Genomic DNA, 22,171 nt, shown 5'->3' on the forward strand with positions numbered 1-22,171 from the left:
GCCATATAAAGGTAAAGGTCCCCTGTGCAAGCACCGGGTCATTCCTGACCCATGGGGTGACGTCACATCCCGACGTTTCCAAGGCAGACTTTGTTTGCGGGGTGGTTTGCCAGTACCTTCCCCAGTCATCTTCCCTTTACCCCCAGCAAGCTGGGTACTCATTTCACCGACCTCGGAAGGATGGAAGGCTGAGTCAACCTTGAGCCGGCTACCTGAAACCAACTTCCGTTGGGATTGAACTCAGGTCGTGAGAGCAGAGCTTTTGACTGCAGTACTGCAGCTTAACACTCTGCGCCACGGGGCTCCTAATAGCCATATAAATACCTATAAATACATCAATATTCAAACTTTCAACTTAGAACTTTAAAACTGAACCCATAGATGGTGCCCTAATTCAATTATTGGCTCCTACTGAATGTCCTCTCCAAGGAGGTTGGCCAGAGAGGGAAGTCAGCAAGGACAATTACCTCCAGGGGGCCACCCGGTCTCAGGAAAGGCAACAGCAACAGGGATGGAGAAGGAACAAGAAAAGGGAAAAAAGGACAGAGAGGATAGGACAAAGGAATGGGGGGGGGAAGGAAGATGGGGAGGGGCAGGGAGGCCAGCCAGTCTACATAGATGTTGCTGTCCTCAACCATATGCCTGATGGAACATCTCTGTCTTACATGCCCTGCAGAACTGAGCTAGGTCCTGCAGGGCATGGGTCTCATTCGACAAAAAGTTCCACCAGGCTGGGGCCAGTGCCAGAAAAGCCCTGGCCCTGGTCAAGAACAGCCAGATGGTTCCGGGGCTAGGGACTACCAGCAAGTTATTTTCATCCCAGCACCGAAAATATATAGAAATGCAAATAATTTATATGCCAATATTGCACTTAATGTGATCATAGAGATATGAATGAACATACAGAACATATCAGTTAGCTCCTTCCTGAAAGGTGCTTCAGGACCATTTCCCTTGAATATGTCATGAATTATAAACCTCTTGTCTAGATTGGGTGTTTAGTCTCCCTATATTCTTGGCAGTTCTGCTCCTGCCAGCAGTCCATAAAAATCCATGTCCAAATTATACAAACTTAGCTAGTAATTTACAGTGCCTCAAAATGGCGTGTGACTGAGCGAATTCTGGCAATGCATATAGTGAACATATTTAAAATCTCAGTTCTTTTCTCGTATTTTCATATATACATTCCCTCCTACACATATTCTGGCACACTGGCAATGTGCCCATTAAACGTATCTTTACACTAATGCAGGTCCCTTATATTAATCAAAATATACAGACACAGTGCTATCCTTCCAATAAACCCTTCCAGGTTTATTGATGGCAATAGCCTTAGACAAGGGTAACTTCTAAACTTTCAGCTAAACTTCTAAAAATTTGTAATTAAAAAAGCACACACACCCCCTTGTAGCACAAATTTAGAGAAAAGAGGGAGCAAAGATAACACACCCAAAGTAAAGTAACTGTAAACTCACTGAAAACTTTGGTGAACTCTGCATGTCAGAGGTCTGCATATGTGCCAACATTCCACAGATGAAAATAAGGACATACTAGTAACATTCTCAATTCTCATACCAAGGATCATTTCACAAGCCTCACCCTTTCCATGATTATATATTGTTGAAGGCTGTACACAGCTGTACACAGTATTCATTTACTCTGAAATGGTCTTTACCACACTGATTTAAAAGACAAAGAGGGTTTTGTTCTTTCAGCTTGAGAAACTAGTTGTCTGTTACTGTCTGTAACCAGACGATTCATGTACACTATATGAACATGCCCCACTTTCCAATAAGGGCTCACATCCACAATAAAATAGTCTGAGCATAATGAAGTACCTTCCTTCCACCACATCACTTTTAGGAACTGCTGACTTAGGTTCTAGAACCAGTTTAAGGAATGCCATAATCTGGGCAGTGACCCACATGGCAAGGGATATGTGTCGAAAGGGTAAGGCATTTCTGCCAGCTCGAAAGGAACGCTAAGACACGAATAGAGTGAAAACAGAAATAAAAGTATCTAGGGAAATAGTATAAAAATCTGGCCTGGGGAATTAGCCAACTCAACCAGTCAAAATAATACCAAACTTTCAACAATAACACCCAATGCTAGAAGTCAATGTAAAGAGACTGTCATTCCAGGCATTCAAACATTGTGCAACTTGTTCCCCTTAAGAAACAGGCAAGATATCAAAAATGTACATCAAGAGATAACACAGAGATGGCTACTGCTTCCCATCCATACAGAGCCAAATGGACATCCAAGTCTCCAGGCAGGGGTCCAATCATCTAGGCAGGAAATAACCCAAAGGCAAGCAAAGACACATAATGTGTGTCAACAAGAAGCTCAGGTATCCACATAACTCATGTACTGTGAAGTCACAAGAAGGCATAAAGCAAAAAAATCTGTAACCTTTGATGTAAGGATTATAGGACAGGCACCCCAGTTCAAAGACAAGGGTGCTTTGATTTCCAGGCTTGGAAACAGAGGAGAGGGCAAAGTGGGTGATCAAGCCCACAACCTGACTGAACAACGGGGAGGAATGGGTGGCTTAGTAAGGGATGGATGTGTTTGGTGGCAGTCTTCATCCAATCAGAATGCCAGCGTTTTGGTGGCAATTCAAAGTCTAAATTGGAGTATCCAAAACAGGAAACATTTTGGTGGAAGTTGCTGGTGTGAGGAACGGTCTTTCGAGAGACAGTGTGGTGTAGTGGTTAAGAGCGGTAGACCCTAATCTGGAGAACCGGGTTTGATTCCCCACTCCTCCACATGAGCAGCGGACTCTAATCTGGTGAACCAGGTTGGTTTCCCCACTCCTCCACATGAAGCCTGCTGAGTGACCTTGGGCTAGTCACAGTTCTCTCCAAGCTCTCTCAGCCTCAGCTACCTCACAAGGTGTCTGCTGTGGGGAGAGGAAGGGAAGGAGACTGTAAGCCGGTTTAATTATCCTTAAAAGGTAGAGAAAATCGGCATATAAAAACCAGCTCTTCTTCTTCTATCCCAGTGTCAATGCAACATATTCCTTCTGTGTCTAAAGGTACACTGCACACTGACGGGCTTCGATTATCACTATGATGGCAAGATAGTAGGTGAAATTTTGCTTTTTCCTGAGACAGATAGTGGTCACTTACAGGCAATTTGCTTTGAGACTTTGATGTTACTGGGAAATTGATTTTTTGCTGCTTTCCCACAGAATTGTAGTGCTTCTGTGCACCCCGTCAAGGTTCCCTGTCTTTCATTCAATCTTTCCCAAACAAAGGAGACAAAAAGATGAAATAAAAAAAATGGAATATGTTGGCAACACGTCTACCGTATGTTATCAGCTGTTCAAAACATACCTCCGCTGCTGTGGTGTATGAAGTGGCAAGCTAGGCACTGTATGGTACATTGATCTAGAGACAAGATATAGTAAGGTATCTATTCAGATGTTTAACTTCTAGGGATCCCAGGGAAGGAGCTGCACCCAATGACAACAGTAGCTACTAATATTAATTTTTTAAACAAGGCATCCCTGTAGGGTTCCCAACCTCCAGGTGGGGCCTGGCGAACTCCCGCTATTACAATTGATCTCCAGGCAATAGAGATCAGTTCCCCAGGATAAAATGGCTGCTTTGGAGGGGGAACAGTATGGCATTGTACTGTCTTGAAGTCCCTCCCCTCTCCAAACCCTGCCCTCCCAGGCTCCACTTCCAAAATCTCCAGGAGTTTCCAGGATCGTACACACGCGGCTGTGAGTGACCCGATCCCATCACTTCCGGTTTACTTCTGGTAGCGCCGCAGCACAACAGGACGATTTACCACTCAAACCCCCATTTCAGTGGCAAATTGTCCTGGTGCACTGCAGCGCTTCCGGAAGAAAACCAGAAGTGATGGGATCACGTTGCTTGCAGCCGTGCGTGCACGCAATCCTTGCTTTCAGCAGGCCGATGGACTGGCAGGCAATTGTCTGCCATTCCAAGTCACCTGGCAACCCTAATAATAGGTAAACTTGAGTGTATGGGTATTGACATATGGATTTCTAAAACTCTCTTATTAATTTGCTTTACTGCCTAACTGTTATTGTGGCCAGAACATGGAACATAAATCCTTCCTCCCACTGATTGATACAAGCCTGCATAAATTGCAGTGAACATAGTCCAATATAGCCTGCCAACCATGTGTTGTGGCATGCCAGGTGGCGGCACTATCAAGGGGCAGAAAAAACAAGACAATTATTCATGGCTGGAGGGCTGCATTTGAAGTGAACTGTCACAGGAAACGCAGGGCTGCATCAACAGCTGCCTTCTCACAGGCTAACTGTAATCCTGACCCTGACATGGCACTTCCCTGTTCACTGTTCCTTATTTCAAACCTCAAAAATCTTCCTTGCCTTCTTCTAAAACCTCGTGAGTTTTCATCATCTTTCTTGGAACATGAATTCAAGAAGTGGGTCACATTTTTATTTCATCACATCATATACACAAGTATCTGTGGCATGTAATTAATCACTGACCTTTTGGCAATCGGGACAATTTTGATAGGATTGAACCTCCCACAGAACTTTTCTGTCCGTCTTCATAAAAGGAGTAATCATAAGTAATCTTTTTCTTCCCAGAAACACCCAGGATTATATAATGAGACTCTTTCAGAAGTTCTATCTTGACAAAGAAGGAATTCTTTTTCCCACTCATGTGATGGAGAATATGTACATTAAACTTCCATCAAAGTTAATCACAGTCAGTAACCATCTTAACTCCCCAGCATATAGCGGGGAAAACAGATCATTCATAATATCCTTGGTTCACTTCCTTGAGACATAATTGTGCGTACTATGTAGGAGGGCATGTACCCAAAATTCATCATGATAAATACCATGCTTAGGGCTCACAACTCTCGAATTCCCTTTTGAAAATAGGCTTAACTGTCAAATATCTTTTCAAACTATTCAAAATTTGAATGGGTTAGCTAATACTTTACTCAAGGTTATCTGATCTTCATTTTCAAAAAAGTAGAAAACATATATCATAATAATAGTACAATTAATTCAGAACAGACACACGTCAAATATACAAAAGTTGGCTGAATGAAGGTGGCGTGAAAATTTGGAATTACAAAATAAGAAGCTACTTATTAATCATTATTATTTTCATTATATTTGTGGAACAGGCAGTGCTGGGACCCTCAGTTTGTGAGTTTAATTTCTCATTCTTGAGAAAACAGAAGGTGGTAGTACAGCGGTTCAATATTCCAATTAGACGTTTATTGACTTTTAAACACTCCAGCTCTTTAGAAGAGAAGAAGAAGAGTTGGTTTTTATATGCTGATTTTCTCTACCTTTTAATGGAGAATTAAACTGGCTTACAATCTCCTTCCCTTCCTCTCCCCACAACAGACATCCTGTGAGGTAGGTGAGGCTGAGAGAGTTCTGAGAGAACTGTGACTGGCCCAAGGTCACCCAGCAGGCTTCATGTGGAGGAGTGGAAAAACCAACCCTGTTCACCAGATTAGAGTCTGCTTCTCATGTGGAGGAATGGGGAATCAAACTCGGTTCTCCAGATAAGAGTCTGCTGCTTTTAACCACTATACCATGCTGGCTCTTTACCATTGGAAGACCTAGAAAATATGTATATCTTGTTCACAATGCCAACAATGAGGGTCATCACCCTTTATAAGTGACTCATGCACTTACAATGCAATCCTAAACAGAGTTACACCTCTCTAAGTCCATTGAATTCAGTAGTCTTAAAAGGGTGTAACTGCATATGATTGCACTGTAAACTATGCAGGGTTTCCTTTGATCAGATTCTGCCCCCCCTTTGCATTTTTTTGTGTCTTGGAACACAAAGGCCATTTATGCTTGGATATTAGCCTCACGATCCCTGCAGGACTGCTTCAGAGCTTCTTTTGAGTTATTCATGATTTTCCCAACCTTCAGCATTCCTCCCCCCAAGTCGGGTAATTAACCACCAAGATACCTGAATTGGGGGCGTGCGCTGGGTTTTCCCCTTGGCTGCTCTTGTCTTCATTTCTATTTAGAGATTCATCGTTTTATCGCTAAAATAAATATGGCAAAAAAGCAACAACAATTAACAAGATTGTGTCCTGGGTGTGATTCTCTGCTTTGTTTGTCCAAATGCTACTGGGCTCAGTTAAAAAATAATCCCTAAGATTGGGAGTGAACACAGCTGGGCAGATTTCCCCCCCTCCCATCCTCTTAAAGGCATGAAACCCTTTCGTCCCCATTTGCGAGTGATTACCTATGGAAAGATGCAACGGAAATGAACCTGCCAATGTTTGTCTGTCCTTACACCCCTGCATTGAGCTAGCCTGAAAGAAATTGGTTGGGGTGGGGTGTTGTTCTGGACCCGCCTCTGCTTTGGCTGTAAGATGACCATGTGGTTAATTACAAATGCAAGAATCCTGCTGCAGGGCTGGTGACATATTTCAAACACACTACAGCCAATTGCAATGCATCATTGTCAGGAGGGAGGAACTCAGAAGCCCATTTTCCGCTGGGGATGAACAATTGAGTGTGAGGGACTCCTGGAATATCTTCAGGGCATGAATACAGTTTTAAGAATTCGGATCAGAAACATGTTTGTCTGCTGAGAGGCAAACCCAGCACAAATCCCCCCTGCATAAATGTCCAAAAAGAAGTGCATAAGGTACAAGCTTTCCTGACTAGTCATTAAAAAACCCACTCTGAGGCACAATTAGATAAGAAAGTGAGACTAAATATTTCATGTTTTTATAAAATGCTAATATTATGTGAGTAGGGTTGTGCACATTGATAAATCAGAACTGAAAGTAAACCCGAAATTAACTGTTTTGGCAATATTTGGGTTTTGGGTTTACCGAACGCCAATCAATCAATCTTTAATTTACAGTCATTTGACCAAATCAAAATAACATACGATCACCATAAAACAATATTAATTGCTCAACAAATCCACAGATTAAAATTATTGACACAATCCCAATAAAATCCCATTTCTGAAATGGACCATATTCTAACTTCTAAAAGGTTCATCTAATAGCATTTACTATTTATGACTTACATCTTTCCGTGCCTTATATATAGTGGCACAAAGTTCAGCCACACATCTCGGGATTCATGGGTTACTAAACGCCAAAACCTGGGGATCTCCCTGAAGCCGAATAAGCGATTCCCGAAAAAGCCAAATAAATATTTGTCTTTTCCGCTTTCAGCTATTCATCTTTGCTCAGAGGTACAGTTCTGTGCTTTCTCCAATTTTTCTGTCTTTTTTTGATTGGTTTTGTTAGGGCCCCATAGTTGCAGCCCTTTTGAGGTTGGGGTCATGTAATAGGAGACAACTTGGTCTGACCAACCATTCAAGTTCTCAAGCATAAAGTTTTTTTAAAAAAGACAGGGCTCACCAAGTCCTGTCAGGGGGACATACCCTCCAACTAAAAAGAACCGGCTTCAACAGCTGCTCCCACCACCAGGCTTCCGGAGACTCACTCATCCATGCAGATGAGCAATCTCCTTCAGACAATCCCTGTGGTTGAGACTTTGGCTTGCTCCGATATCACCCCCCCAAAAAAAACCTGCTGTCAAACTGAAGGCCACCCTGAGTAGAAGCTTCGTTTCCCCGTACCGTGACCATCTCTTGAGAGCCAGCGTGGTGTAGTGGTTAAGAGCGGTGGTTTGGAGTGGTGTATTCTGATCTGGAGAACTGAGTTTGATTCCCCACTTCTCCACATGAGCGGTGGAAGCTAATTTGATGAACTGGATTTGTTTCCCCACTCCCACACATGAAACCAGCTGGGTGACCTTGGACTAGTCACACTTTCTCAGCCCCACCTACCTCACAGGGTGTCTGTTGTGGGAAGGGGGGGGAGGTGATAGTAAGCCAGTTTGATTCTACATTAAGTGGTGGAGAAAGTCGGCATATAAAAACCAACTTCTTCTTGAGATCAGATTTTTGATGACCACAATAAAGGACTGTTCATAGGATGTCATTTGCCACCAAAAGAAATATTTTCTGTGCCTTATTTTTCTTGCATTTAAGCCATTTTCCTAAGTTTGGAAGCTAATTTGCATGGACATTATGCTATGCGCCCCAGATACGAATGGAGCCCCCAGACTTTGAAGCGCCAGCCTGCCAATCGGCTTTTCCCGCCAGTTCTCGGCAACACTGAACTTATGAACCTGAAAACAGATGGACAGCTTGGTTTGTAAATGCCTGGAAGATGGGCCTTTGTGGGCCCATAAAACTGGGGCCCCTGTCCCAAAGTTCACCAAACTTCGGTGACCATCTAAGGTGAGTCCCTTGCAGCCATGCTGCAAATTTGGGGACTCTACCTCCAAAAATGCCCCCACAGGAGCTTTGGAAAATCCCCATAGACTATAATGGAAACAAATTTTTCAGTAAACTTAGAAATAAGCCGAATACCGATATTTACAGGTATGGGTAGTCTGCTTATCCCAGGTTTACCCCCCCCCCCAAAAAAATTGGCCCCAATAAACCCAAACCCGAAATTTACCATTTTTTTGCACAACCCTAGTTATGAGAAGAGCATAACAATGGAAACTTATCTGCTTAATTATACAATATTTAATAACCAAATAATCGGTTAATTGGCATTGTGAACTAGATCTACAAGATCTGTTGTAGCAAACTGGCTGAAGTAGGAAGTGGACTTCCACTCTGGACATATACTGCTGCTACTGCTCAAAGTGCAGTAAAACATACCAGTTAGAAGCAGCAACGGGTAGAATCCCTTGGTATTGGGAACAGCAATGCATAAAGGTTAACATTTCCACCCAAGCTTTCTGAATTTAAATAGCCACCACCTCTGAGCCTCTGTTTGCTTCATAGAGAAAAAATAGCAGGTATTATATTTTGATCCATGGAGTAAATAGCAAGCCCGGAGTGTGCATATGTTCATGGGTAATTTAAATTGGTAAAAAGACACAGTGGGAAAGGGTTAAATCCTTGTAATCTTTGTAACCCCTCTCCATGGCTTCTATTAGATTTTTTTAAGCTGCACAAGATCTAATCATGGATCTCCTATTGCCATTTTTGGTTTGGCCCTGAGTAGAATCCAACAGACCTCCTGAAACCTAACTCCATTCCAACCAAATAGCCTACTCATTACAGAACAATGTCACAACAATTCATAGTACATATTATTGTCCCAAGGTTCCTCTTCTTTCAACACTCCAGTGTTTGTTTTTATTATAAACCAGGTCATGGAAGCATGACTGATGCAAAACCTTATCAAGCAATTGGAACCATAACAGAATTCAAAGCCATGTCTGAGATCAAGACCAAGCATCAAAGCTCAAGAAAGATACCAGACTGGGTGGGGATTCAGGAGGGGGAACCGAAACCCAACACCGGGAAGACTGGAGCAGAATCCAGACCGCATTTGCAGGAGGCAGACAGAGGCAAATGGAGATTAAAGTCTTGGAAAGAAAGCAAAATACCAGCTGAGAAGAAGCAGAAAATCAGAATTTGAGTGACTAGGGAGCAGGGAAGGCAAGACAGAGAAGGATAAAGTCCAGCTACATAAAGTCTGGGAAGCAACATTTTGCACAAGGAAAGTGCAGGAAGCTTAGATTAATAATGAGAAGCCAATCAAAAACCCTAGAAGAAAGAATATGTGCACTCAGTGATTCTGGAAGAGTTTAGTTAGCTAGTAACAGAGCTAGGATGTTGAATGTCTGAAAAGATTGACCCCCTATTCTCTTTCTAATCCTGACAACCTCTGTAATAAGCATACAAATCTAACAACCTTCTTACGAGCCAGGCTATACCTAATATGACCACAACCTAACTATCTAGTCCAGGGCAATTTGCAGTTAGTCAGACCCAACAAGATAGCACTGCATAACTGAAATAAGTCACCTTCCCCCATCTGTAATATGCAGATTATCATGCTAGCCTATTTTCTGGGTTCTTGTAATGCTTATTGGAAGTGCTTGAGTACTGGAAAAAGTATTATAAACATACTAAAAATTCAGTCTTGCCATTACATCGAACTCAGTACGATTTACTTCTTGTTCTTTAAGACCAGCCCCTCTCCTGGATGACCCAGGCTACCCTGATCTCATCAGATCTCAGAAGCTAAGTAGGGTCGGTCCTGGCTAGTACTGGGATGTGAGTCTACCAAGGAAGTACAGGGTCACCACACAGTGGCAAGCAAAGCAAACCACCTCTGTTAGTCTCTTGCCTTGAAAACCCTACTGAGTTGCTATAAATCGACTGCAACTTATAGCAGTTTACACACACAATTAGGACCAGACAGCACACATTTTTGTCTAGCACTTTTAGTTCATCCTATCAAGTTTTTGTTCATACCTACCAGGTTGTGCCACTCCTAGGGCCAAATTAGAGGTCTTCTGAAATTACTTAAAGATGGAGTGGGGACCTATTCTGATTGGGGTCGTGGTGCAGTAGGGGAAATAGCAGCTCTGGTGAGGTGTGTGTGTGAATGAGGCCAAGAAACCAGACAAATAAGCTAAATAATTGTTTATCCCACCTTTATTCCTATAGGACCTTTCCTCATAGCCCCAGTTTAAAAAGGGTCCTTTGCAACTATTACTTTCTTTAAAAAAAATCCCTTTAAAACTTGTTCACAGAATTCAGGATGTGAACTCTAGTTGGATGTTTAGTCATAAGTCAGTCATACCTATACAACAAGATCTCTGATCATTTTAAAGTTGTTTCTGGATGATTAACTCCACATTAGCTGCTCTATATAAACATACATTTGTGAATATCTAGAAATGGTAAGTGGCAAGAGCTTTCCAGAAGGACAAAATCAGGCAACTGGAAGAGGTACAGAAAATCACAAGAGCTACTTTAAGTCTTGCCATGTGAAAATAGTCTCAAACACAAGTTTACAATGAAGTGTGACTGGCCTGTCACTCAAGGATTCAGGGGGAGTGGGGAGATCAACTTCTTTTTTAAAACTTTGGCAGCTGTTGATCTAACACAACTCTTTAAAAAAAGACAAGCAGCTGAGAACATGCCAGAAATATACACCATATTTAAACTCTACTTACTAAGAATTATAAGAATGGGAAGGATGCGAGACAATTGACTAATTTTCTAACAGAGTGGTTCCTCAGTGGAACAGGCTTCCTCGGGAGGTGGTAAGCTCTCCTTCCCTGGAGGTTTTTAAGAAGAGGTTAGATGGCCATCTGTCAGCAATGTTGATTCTATGCCCTTAAGCAGATGATGAGAGGGAGGGCATCTTGGCCATCTTCTGAACAAGGAGTATGGGGTGTGTGGGGGAGGTCGTTGTGGGGTGTGTGGGGGGAGGTAGTTGTGAATTTCCTGCATTGTGCAGGGGGTTGGACTAGATGACCCTGGTGGTCCCTTTCAACTCTATGATTCTATAACTAGGGCTTTAGATGCTATGATTAACATAAACACAAAGAACTATAACATAAAAAGGCAAAGGCAAAAAGCGGAATGCTGTTGCATTCAGTTAGCTGAACAATCTGGTCAAATAACAGCACAATCCAAAGGGAGGGTAGTTTCACTGTGGCCCGGGACGGCGTACCCACTGAGCCGCCTCCTGAATGGTTTGCTGCGCCGAGGCAAGTAAGCTGCAGAGAAACATTTTCCCAAAGGCTGTGTAATTATTGTATGCAGTTTCTTGGGCTACGCAACCATTTTTGCTGGGGTAAGTTCATGCTGGCAAAAGGGGGCATTCCAGGGGCAAAAGGGCTTAGGGAGAAACGTTGCTGCCATGGCTGTGCCTTTGTTCATGCATGGCGCTGCTGCGCTGCTCTCTGGCACTGCCATAAGTGGCCTGGTGCCGGTGTTAGTGCCCGTCTGGACGGCGCAAGTGGCACTTATGCCAGCAACGGGGTCATGCCACCTCCACTGCCCTTTTGGCCCCTCCTTATGATTGTACTGTTAGTCTTTAACCATATGAATGATATTGTTCCCATAATGCAGATCATAGCATCACAGTATGTCAGGGATTCAGTATTCCAACAAACTTGGCCAATAGCCTTGAGTCCTTCATAAGTTCCTTCAAGGAATTGCCTGTAGCCTAATGGCAGACAATCCAAGGCTTTTGCTCATTCTAGGACATCATTAGGATATAATGGCATAGAGTCCATCCTCCTTTTTGTCCAAGGGAACTGATTTATGCAGAGCAGAGATCAGTTTTAATTCTGGGAAGATCACCAGGCTCCACCTGGATGTTAGCATTACAACTGATCTCCAACTGATAGAGAAAATGGCCGATTTGGCAATTGGACTCTATGACATTGAAGTCCCTCCCCTCCCCAAACCCAACCCTCCTCAGGCGCTGCCCCGAAAACCTCCCATCAGTTGCAAAGAGGGACCTAGCAACCCTAATACGAAGTCAAAATTCTGGCTGGTGATGCTGGTGGTGACTGTAACAGTCTATGGGACCAGACAAGTCATTGTTTTCATGTGATGTTCAGGTTGGGTCTGGGAAGTTATAAGTCCCTAACCCTCTGGCCGATCGGTCAAAATTTCAGACCATATCCTGGAGAGCAACTGTTCTCAGTATTCTGAATTCATTTGTAGTACTTCCCAAAATTCTAGGTTTTTAACCAAGCCAAATATGTAGGGCGATATATTTTTACATTCAGCATTGTAAAGATATCATTGCGCTTGAGTGTGATAATTTGGAGCCTGTTCTTGGAAAAATCACTTCAGTTAGCTCTAGCAAGATGCAAACACCTACTTTACAATCCCACTGATTTCAATGGTATTTAATTGTTTGTAGGACAGCAGACATGTGATACTAGAGAACTCTGAAAAAAAAATGCATCCAAACTGGTAATAATAGCTATTACGTACTGTGATAATAACATCTATATTGTTGAGTACTTAAGTTTCATGTAGATTTTTCAGTGTGCTTTAAAAATATTAATTATATGTATTTTCTCTCAGGTTTTTGAACTCTAGAATGTACTCCACTCTAGGATCTATAGATATTCTGAATCTGGTCCAGCCTCTAACTTTCCTCCTCAGATCAGGCTGACTGTAAATCCTAATGTGCTGTGTATTTTATCCCTTTCTTATAACAGTGCACTTGTTTGAACAACCTAGGTTAGCTTAAAAAGAAATCCTCTGGGCATGATACAGCCAAAGTTACATTCATTTAAGTATCATTGATTTGTAATGAGAGAGATTTAAGCATGCACTGACGTTTCCTACAGAAATCAATAAGATTAGGAGAACAAAACAGGCTGGGCTGGTCCCTGTTCTTGAATCATGCAGGGATCATTGGTATGAGACTCCTTATTTGCTTCTTTTGTTAACTCAGATCTGTTACAGTTCAATTGTTGTGTTAGTTTGAATTTGTGTGTGTATGGAACTACTGTAAGCATTGGTGTGAAACAGTGTTTTTATGAACCTCCTTCAACCCAGGAGGCTTGCACATGAAAAACTTCAGATCCATTCCTGGTAGGGTTGCCCATTTCCAGGTGGATCCTGGAGTTCCCCTGGGATTAAAACTGTTCTCAGGCTACAGAGATCAATTCCCCTGGAGAAAATGGCAGCTTTGGAGGGTGGACAGGATGGCATCCTAACCCTGCTGAGCTCCCTCCCCTCCTAAAGCCATGCCCTCCCCAGGCTCTGCCCCCAGATCTTCAGGAATTTCCCAAGGTGGAGTTGGCAACCCTACTTCCAGGTGCCTTGTTCCTTCCTGGAACAGTAATTGGTAGATGTTCTTACAAACTTTTTTTTTTTAATTGAAAACTCTGCAGAACTGTTTTGTTTGTTGTTGTTTTATTTTATTTTAATGAAGATGCTTGTTGTACAGATATCTATGATAATGTTACAGAGGTAGAGTTGCCAACCTCCAGGTACTAGCTGGAGATCTCCTGCTATTACAACTGATTTCCAGCCAATAGACATCAGTTCACCTGGAGGAAAAGGCCACTTTGGCAATTGGACTATAAATCCCTCCCTTCCCCAAACCCCTCCCTCCTCAGGCTCTGCCCCCAAAACCTCCTGCTGGTGGCTAAGAGGGACCTGGCAACCCTATACGGAGACTTTCTTTTACAAGGATAATTCAGGTTGGAGTTAGATGCCTCTTTAAACATACCATGAAGAATAAAACAATTAGTTTCAGGCTAAATTGACACATTTCTGTCCCTGACAGAGGCCTTTTATGTATGGGTTGTTTCTGTGGAAATTGCCCCCCGCACACTACTTTGGGGCGTCATTTTCAGTATGCATGTCTTTCCCGACCTTTAGAAGTCACTTTGCTCTCTTCCCGCATTTCCCCCGCCTTTTCTGGATGCAGCCAGTAACAGCATCCAGAAAATGCAGAGAAAACACAGGGAGAGAGCAAAGTGACTTCTAAAGGTCACAAAAAGACATTTATAATGAATATGAAGCCCCAGAGTAGTCGGGGTTGATTGCCATGGAAGCAACTCATGCATAAAAGGCCTGAATATAAAGCTGATATCGCTAAACCAATTTTTAGTAACATAATGGACATTTAAGTGAGTTAAGCCACTATTTACTTCACCACAACCCTTCCTATAGATACTTTTCTTTTAGCAAATCTAACTTCTGGTATAAAACTGGGTGGGATAAAAGGGCGGACTACTGGAGTGAGAGCAGTGAAAAGATTCAGCAGCCCCCCCCCCCCGTGTCCTATTTGTTTTCAAAACCAGCCTCACAAAAACTGCTTTATACATAATTAGGTTACATCTAGCCATCTCTGTGATTTCTTCCCAACAAATGTATTTATTTACTTACTTCATTTAGATCTTACCTTTCTCTCCAATGGGGACCAAAAGCAGCTTACATCATTCTCCTGTCCTCCCTTGTACCCTCACAACAACCCTGTGAGGTAAATTAAGCTGAGTGTGACTAGGACAAAGCCACCCAGCAAGCTAACACAGCAAAATGGGGGTTGCATCCTGGGTCTCCCAGATCCTAGGTCAGCGCTCCAAACACTACACCACACTGGTAGAATGATCATAAACTAAACCAGATTTGAATAATGAACATTGCCGCAAATCACCATGATCACTATGAAATTTGTGACCACCACAGATATAAAAGCAGATAATCCGGTTTTTATATGTGTCCTGAAAGTAATATTAGCAGGCCCTTGGAAGTAAATTCCATGAGAAAACTTTCACTTTATCCCCTGAAAAACGTTCAGTTATCTAGACTGAGGTAGGGTTGCCAGGTCCCTCTTCGCCACCGGCAGGAGGTTTTGGGGGTGGAGCTTGAGGAGGGCGGGGTTTGGGGAGGGGAGGGACTTCAATGCCATAGAGTCCAATTGCCAAAGTGGCCATTTTCTCCAGGTGAACTGATCTCTATTAGCTGGAGATCAATTGTAATAGCAGGAGATCTCCAGTTAGTATCTGGAGGTTGGCAACCCTAGACTGAGGACTTTTCCAATTCTATCACAAAGAGCCTTTATAATACAGAAAACAACTGTATAAACCTCTACTGTTCGTAGGATACCTTTACAGTATGGCTGGCACTTGTACATGGCTGCACCCTATACAAGATAGGTGGTTGTTTAGGTTGTTTCCCATGCTAGAATAACATCTCTCTGCGGAGTAGCAACTCTTTCATGGGGAGTACCCATATTGTCACAACTGATTTCTTCTTTCAATGGTTATGGTGCAGAATGGGACCCTGCCTATCCACAATGCCACAAAGATAAACATCCTGGAAGCTCACTTGGTTGCTAGGAGGTAAAAAGAAGGATGTATGCATGATATGAATAGGATGTGTTAAACTCCAAGACCTGAAGCGCAAATCCTATACAAAGTTCCATCCTTCTGAGCCCACTGACTTCAAGCTACAGGCTTATAAAGCTTATAAAACATATAAAGATACACTTTGCTCCACTGATACATTTTCTATGACCCTACACACATTCACACTAAGGGCGAAAACGCACTGTCGCTTTAGCTTCCTTTATTCCCTGTTTCAGCCAGGATTCAGCCAGGATCGAACGCATGCGTTTCGCCGAATGTGAGTTCGATCCTGGCTGAATCCTGGCTGAAAAAGGGAATAAAGGAGGCTAAAGCGGCCATGTGTTTTCACCCTGTGTGTTTTAACGCTAGGCATGTGTGGCAGAGCATAATGTATTTTGATAATTGTACCCCCTGGGCCAGTCAAGATATGCACCAGAGCAGAGTTTATATCTTAGGGAACTTTTTTTGAGAGAGAGAGCTTGAGAGCTACCAGTCACAAAACTGTTGCTCAGTGGGTGCAGCCAGTCACAGAATGGCAGCTTGGCCAAAAATTACAGCATTTCAGAGCTGTTCTGCAGTGCTCAGATGGGGGGATCTTTCCTCTGCTGTTTTCCCAAAGCAAACTACCACCACCCCTACCCAAATGTTAATTTGCCCTTCAGCTGTACAGCTTTATGTTTCCCTGGAAGAAGCAAACAGCAGCTTTGATGGAAGGGAAGGAGTCAATAGCTTGCTCTTTTCCCATCCAGAGCAAGGATGTATGTGTGCACGTAGGAAGGAGGAGAAGTGGATGAGAAAGGCTACTGGATTTCCCATCCAGAAGGGCGGAGAGTTACTTTGAATTGCTTGGAGAGTGACTGGCCACTCCTGAGCGACCATCTGCCCACCCCTGAGCTAGAGTGTAAGATGGACAAACATGGAGACATTCATGATTTTTCTTGCAGCTTCCTATAAGTCCCAACAATAGTTGAAAAACTTTCATTCTTGATACATCAGTGGAAAGAAACTGAATCTTTTATCTATGATACATCCTTCTATTGAGCACTAGGGAACCAGGACATCACCAAACCTCTTTCAAGAGCATTTGATCACAACAGGCACAACTGAAGACAAACACACCTTGGCCAGCAGCCTTTCCTTAGCTTGATGACTTAATCAAACAGTGCAGGATCCTGCCCTCTAGCTAGCCATTTCTCATGTGTCAGGAAAAGCCCAGGAAAAGCCCTTTTAAAAAAAAAAAATGGGGACAAGAAGGGCCGTATGCTTGCACTAGATGATACAGTCTCCCCAAGCCTGCCAACAGAGATGGAGCACCATTGTAGATCCTGTTCTTTAACTTTTAAAATCACTTTCAGGGCCCAACTGTGCTAGGCACAGTGGTGCCGAGGTAGGGTTGCCAGGTCCCTCTTTGCCACCAGCAGGAGGTTTCTGGGGCAGAGCCTGAGGAGGGCGGGGTTTGGGGAGGGACTTCAATGCCATAGAGTCCAACTGCCAAAGCAGCCATTTTCTCCAGGTGAACTGATCTCTATCGGCTGGAGATCAGTTGTAATAGCAGGAGATCTCCAGCTAGTACCTGGAGGTTGGCAACTCTATGCCGGGGGTGAGAGGCTGTTGTCTCCCCAACACACTGTTTTCAAGAGCCCAAAAGGCCGATATTGTTTACTCTGGCCCTGAAATTCTGATACTGCACCCACCCCTGGTTTCTGAAAATTCATACTATAGAAAGAGAGATGTTGTGCAGGGAAATGATAAGCTGGGAAAAGAGGCAGACTGTGAAGGAAAAACAGCCATGGAAAGGGCCCTGGTGACCAGCGTGTCCCCAGTCCTGCCCTGCAATGGAAGAGGAAAAGTTGAGAAATGGCAAAAGAAGAAGAGTTTGTTTTTAAATGCTGATTTTCTTTACCTTTTAAGGAGAATCAAACCAGCTTACAATCTCCTTTCCTTCCTCTCCTCACAACAGACACCTTGTGAAGTAGGTGAGGCTGAGAGAGTTCAGAGAGAACTGTGACTGGCCCAAGGTCACCCAGCAGGCTTCATGTGGAGAAGTGGGGAAACCAACCCAGGTCACCAGTTTAGAGTCCACTGCTCATGTGTGATCCACTTATCTCCGGCGAGATCATACTTTTTACAATAAAATACAATAAAAATGCCAAACAGTGTTCAAATTCCCTGATTTGCAATTGTAAAATTGTTCAGGAAAGGGGATCCCTGAAAACCCACCTGCTAACTCCCCCGGTGGTAGTTAGCCTTGGAGAAAAGTATTCTATATTTGGGGACAGTTAAGAATTTACAAGTAAGGAGCCCCATGGCGCAGAGTGTTAAGTTGCAGTACTGCAGTCAAAAGCTCTGCTCGCGACCTGAGTTCGATCTCAATGGAAGTCGGTTTCAAGTAGCCAGCTCAAGGTTGACTCAGCCTTCCAAGGTCGGTGAAATGAGTACCCAGCTTGCTGGGGGTAAAGGGAAGATGACTGGGGAAGGCACTGGCAAACCACCCAGCAACCAAAGTCTGCCTTGGAAACGTTGGGATGTGACATCACCCCATGGGTCAGGAATGATCCAGTGCTTGCACAGGGGACCTTTACCTTTTTAAGAATTTACAATAAGCAGGTAGGATCCTTGAAATGGGGAGGCCCAGGTAGTACAAGGAGTAAACACTACGCGCTCTATAGCCAGTGCTCCATTTGTCAAGGTGCAGTACTCTAGATCTAACCTTCCCCCTTCCGTAGCTGGAGCTGCTTATCCGGAACTGCCTCTTCTGCTTCATGGTCCACTAATTTGAAATGAAATGGAGATCAATAATTGAGGAGCTGGCAAAGACAGAAGCTCACAACATTTTGAGGAGCTAGGAAAAAGCACTTCAGATGGAAGGTCAGACAGAAACCTGCTCAGGGGACACATGATTGTGAGCTGAAGCAATGCGTTTAAAAATAGCTTAGAAAAACACACACACAAAGAGACCAGCTGCACATTTCACAGATATAGAGAGAGTCTTATAGGAATGTACAACTCACTAGTATGGCCACACAGAGAGCACTCATAAGCAAGCACGTTCCACGGTACACTACATCTGCCATGTGTGAGTGTGCATGCATAACTGGGGCATTTACTATCCTAAATGTACATCGATCTAGGTTAGGGTATTTAGCTGGATCACCATAGTGGAGATTATGAGCTAAGAAACCGTGGGATGATGGAGGATTTTGTTTTAAACCTTTGTTGGCCAGTTAGAGAGCACTGCAAAGAGCATGGTAGGTTTCTGTCCCCATGGGAGTAGATATGGGACTCACACAGAACCTTAAGTTTGAACGGGGTGGGAGGAAACAAGGGGTTGGGAACCAAAACTTTGGAAGCTCCTACTGTACACTCTCACATATGTGTGTGTGTGTAAAGTGCCGTCATATCAAGTCACACAAGGCCTCCAGGTTTACAATATATAGTAGCATAAAACCCTCCTGGTTTCCTCGCATTGGCTGCAGATACAGTGCAGTGGCAATGAGGCTTACACATGACAGGTTTCCCCACAGTTTCCCTGCCCCAGTCCCCAGCAGCGGCCATATTCCAACCCCCACGGGTTGCCAGAGGGTCTTAAAAGAAGTTGCCAGTTGAGCTATAGCAATCTAATGTCATCACAATCTGTGTATCTGGTTCTCTGAATTCCCAGTTTTCTTCTTTTTTAACAAAGTAAGTCTCTAGTCTCTTTTATTGGGGAGGTAAGATTTTCCCCATATAACACTATAACAAAAGGGGTCAGAGACTTACCTTTTAAAAACGAAAATGGAAACTGGGGATTCAATGAACCTGGTACACAATATAACAATATTCTATTACCAATTAAAGAAAAAACAACCCTGGTCACAGGAAGAGGAAACGCCTGCCCAGGGGAACAATCAGGAAAAATGGCTGCCACATGAGTGGGGAAATCCAAACTTTCCCATCCTCATGGCAGCCATCTAGGCTTTAGGGCGATCTTCCCCCAAACTTCACAGCAACACAGGTTTGAGAACAATCAGGGGAAAACTGGGCAAGCCCTGGGAGATGCACAAATGCATCAGGATGCTGCAGGGTAGCAGGCAAAAACCTGCTTCCCAACAGCGTTGGACCCAGGGCAAATAAGCTGTGTGGAAATGGCCCAGTGACTCACTGACTGTGCAACATCCATTAATCCCAACACAATATACAACTGTGTAAACTGGGAATGCAGAAATAGCCGTAGGATGCTTATGAACTGTAGTTATGCATGGCCAACAGCCCTAGTAGTGCAGGCGACCGTTAATGCACAGTTTCACAAAAAGGGCTCTGGGGAAAAGACGATGTCCGACTCAGAGCAAGGGCCCTTTTATCCCAATCAGACACACAGGATGACTTAGTGAATCCAGGGCCCATCTGCTTTCCTGCATGCGGCTCCTGGCCTCCAGTGCCCAGCCCTCTCCATGGACAAGGTCCTCAATCACCCTTGCAAAGTCCCTTTTAAACCTGAATGGTGCAGCTCAAAGGCCAGAGAGGGCCCAAGAAACGTTGGGCGCTCAAAGCACACAATTCAAACTAGCTTCTCCTGGCAAAGCAAATACAGTGACTGAGTAAACCTTTGACACGCTTTGGGTTTAATACTGTCCCCCCTTCTATTGCTTGAGGCAGGCTGTGTCGCCCTAAGGTATGGGGGCCAGCCTGCCCTGCCAATGGCTTTCATAGAATCATATGGGCACTTTCACACAGCCCAAATAAAGCTCTTTCAATCCACTTTCAGTGCACCTTAACAATCGTTTGCAAGTGAATTTTGCCAGTTCGCACAGTAAAATCCACCTTCAAAGTGCATTGAAAGTGCATTATTTGGGCTGTGCGAAAGTGCAAATAGAGTTGGAAGGTACCACCAGGGTCATCTAGTCCAGCCCCCTGCACAATGCAGGAAATTCACAACTACCTCCACCCCCCCACCGACTCCTACTCCATGCGCAGAAGCTGGCCAAGGTGCCCTCCCTCCCATCACCCGCTCAAGGTCAAAGAATCCCCACATCCTACCGGCAGGAGCCTAGGTGCCTGCCCCCCACCCCGAAGCAGGGGGTCAAGCCCGGCTCCCCAAGATGCCAGTAAAATCCACCTTCAAAGTGCATTGAAAGTCCAAATAGAGTTGGAAGGGACCACCAGGGTCATCTAGTCCAACCCCCTGCACAATGCAGGAAATTCACAACTACCTCCACCCCCCCACCGACTCCAACTCCATGCGCAGAAGCTGGCCAAGGTGCCCTCCCTCCCATCACCCGCTCAAGGTCAAAGAATCCCCACATCCTACCGGCAGGAGCCTAGGTGCCTGCCCCCCACCCCGAAGCAGGGGGTCAAGCCCGGCTCCCCAAGACGCCAGTAAAATCCACCTTCAAAGTGCATTGAAAGTGCAAATAGAGTTGGAAGGGACCACCAGGGTCATCTAGTCCAACCCCCTGCACAATGCAGGAAATTCACAACTACCTCCACCTCCCCACCGACTCCTACTCCATGCCCAGAAGATGGCCAAGGTGCCCCCCCTCCCATCATCCGCTCAAGGTCAAAGAATCCCCGCAGGAGCCTAGGTGCCTGCCCCCCCCCCGAAGCTGGGGGTCAAGCCCGGCTTCCCCAAGACGCCAGGCGACCCTGAAGACCCCCAGGGCTTCCGTGCGGGCCGCTTGCCAGGAGCGGGAAATTGAAAGTGCGGCGCGGCCGGAGCCCGGTTCTGGCCCGCGGCGCCGGCCGGCTGCCCAGGAGCCCGGGCGACCTTCTCGGCGAGCCGGGGCCAGGAGGCGCCCCGCCAGCCCGCGACTGACCTGCGAGCCGCCTCTCGCGGACGCCCTTCCAGAGCAGATCCCAGGCTTTGGCCGTGGAGTCGCGCAGCTGCTCGCTGAAGGAGCGCCGGAGCCGGGGCTTGGCCGAGCGCCGCTGGCCACTCATCCTGGCGGCGGCGGCGGCGTCCGCTGGGCATGCCGCCGGCGCCGGGCTCGCGGGCTGGGCAGCGGCGGCGGCTCGGGCTGCGTCCGCCTCCCGGAGGCGCTCGGCCGCACGGGCCGGGGAGAGAGCGGACGGCTCCCTGCAGGCGCGGCTCGCCTGGCCCTCCCCTCCTGCCCAGCCCCCTGCCGGGACCCGCCTCCAGCCCCCCACCCCCCAGAGGGGGGTCGCCGCCGGGACTCCCCGCCGGTCATTGCCGCGCTGGGGGCTCTGCGGGGAGACGCTCGAGCTTCCTTTGGCTTTGTTGGGGAGGGGGGGGGGGCGTCCAGGTACATGTGTGCGGACCATGGGACAGGCGACTGGGAAGGAGAGTTGGGTTTTTTTCCCCTTGATGGGATTTTTTTTTAATTTTTTTATAATACGAAACCAAACCAATACAGTAATAACAAAACAAAACAAAAACATAAATAGAAAATACAAGAGTTTCGGGTATAATTATACAAAGTTATGAAATTCAACACAATTCAACAAAGCAAAAACACTCTTTTGACCCTCCACCCACCTTAAAAAGTGACCCGTCACCTGACT

The 22,171-nt window shown here is 45.1% G+C and overlaps 1 protein-coding gene across 1 annotated transcript in view; it reads right to left on the reverse strand.

Moving 5' to 3' along the window:
* Window positions 1–21,589, reverse strand: part of STARD13 (StAR related lipid transfer domain containing 13) — a 155,159-nt gene extending 133,570 nt beyond the window's left edge. Inside the window, exon 1 of the mRNA XM_056858396.1 lies at window positions 21,466–21,589. Coding sequence (XP_056714374.1) covers window positions 21,466–21,589 — 124 coding nt within the window. The remainder of the gene's footprint in view (window positions 1–21,465) is intronic.
* Between the last annotated feature and the right edge of the window lie 582 nt (window positions 21,590–22,171).

This window comes from Euleptes europaea, chromosome 12 (genome assembly GCF_029931775.1).
Source record: "Euleptes europaea isolate rEulEur1 chromosome 12, rEulEur1.hap1, whole genome shotgun sequence".
In the NCBI taxonomy this organism is placed as follows: Eukaryota; Metazoa; Chordata; class Lepidosauria; order Squamata; family Sphaerodactylidae; genus Euleptes; species Euleptes europaea.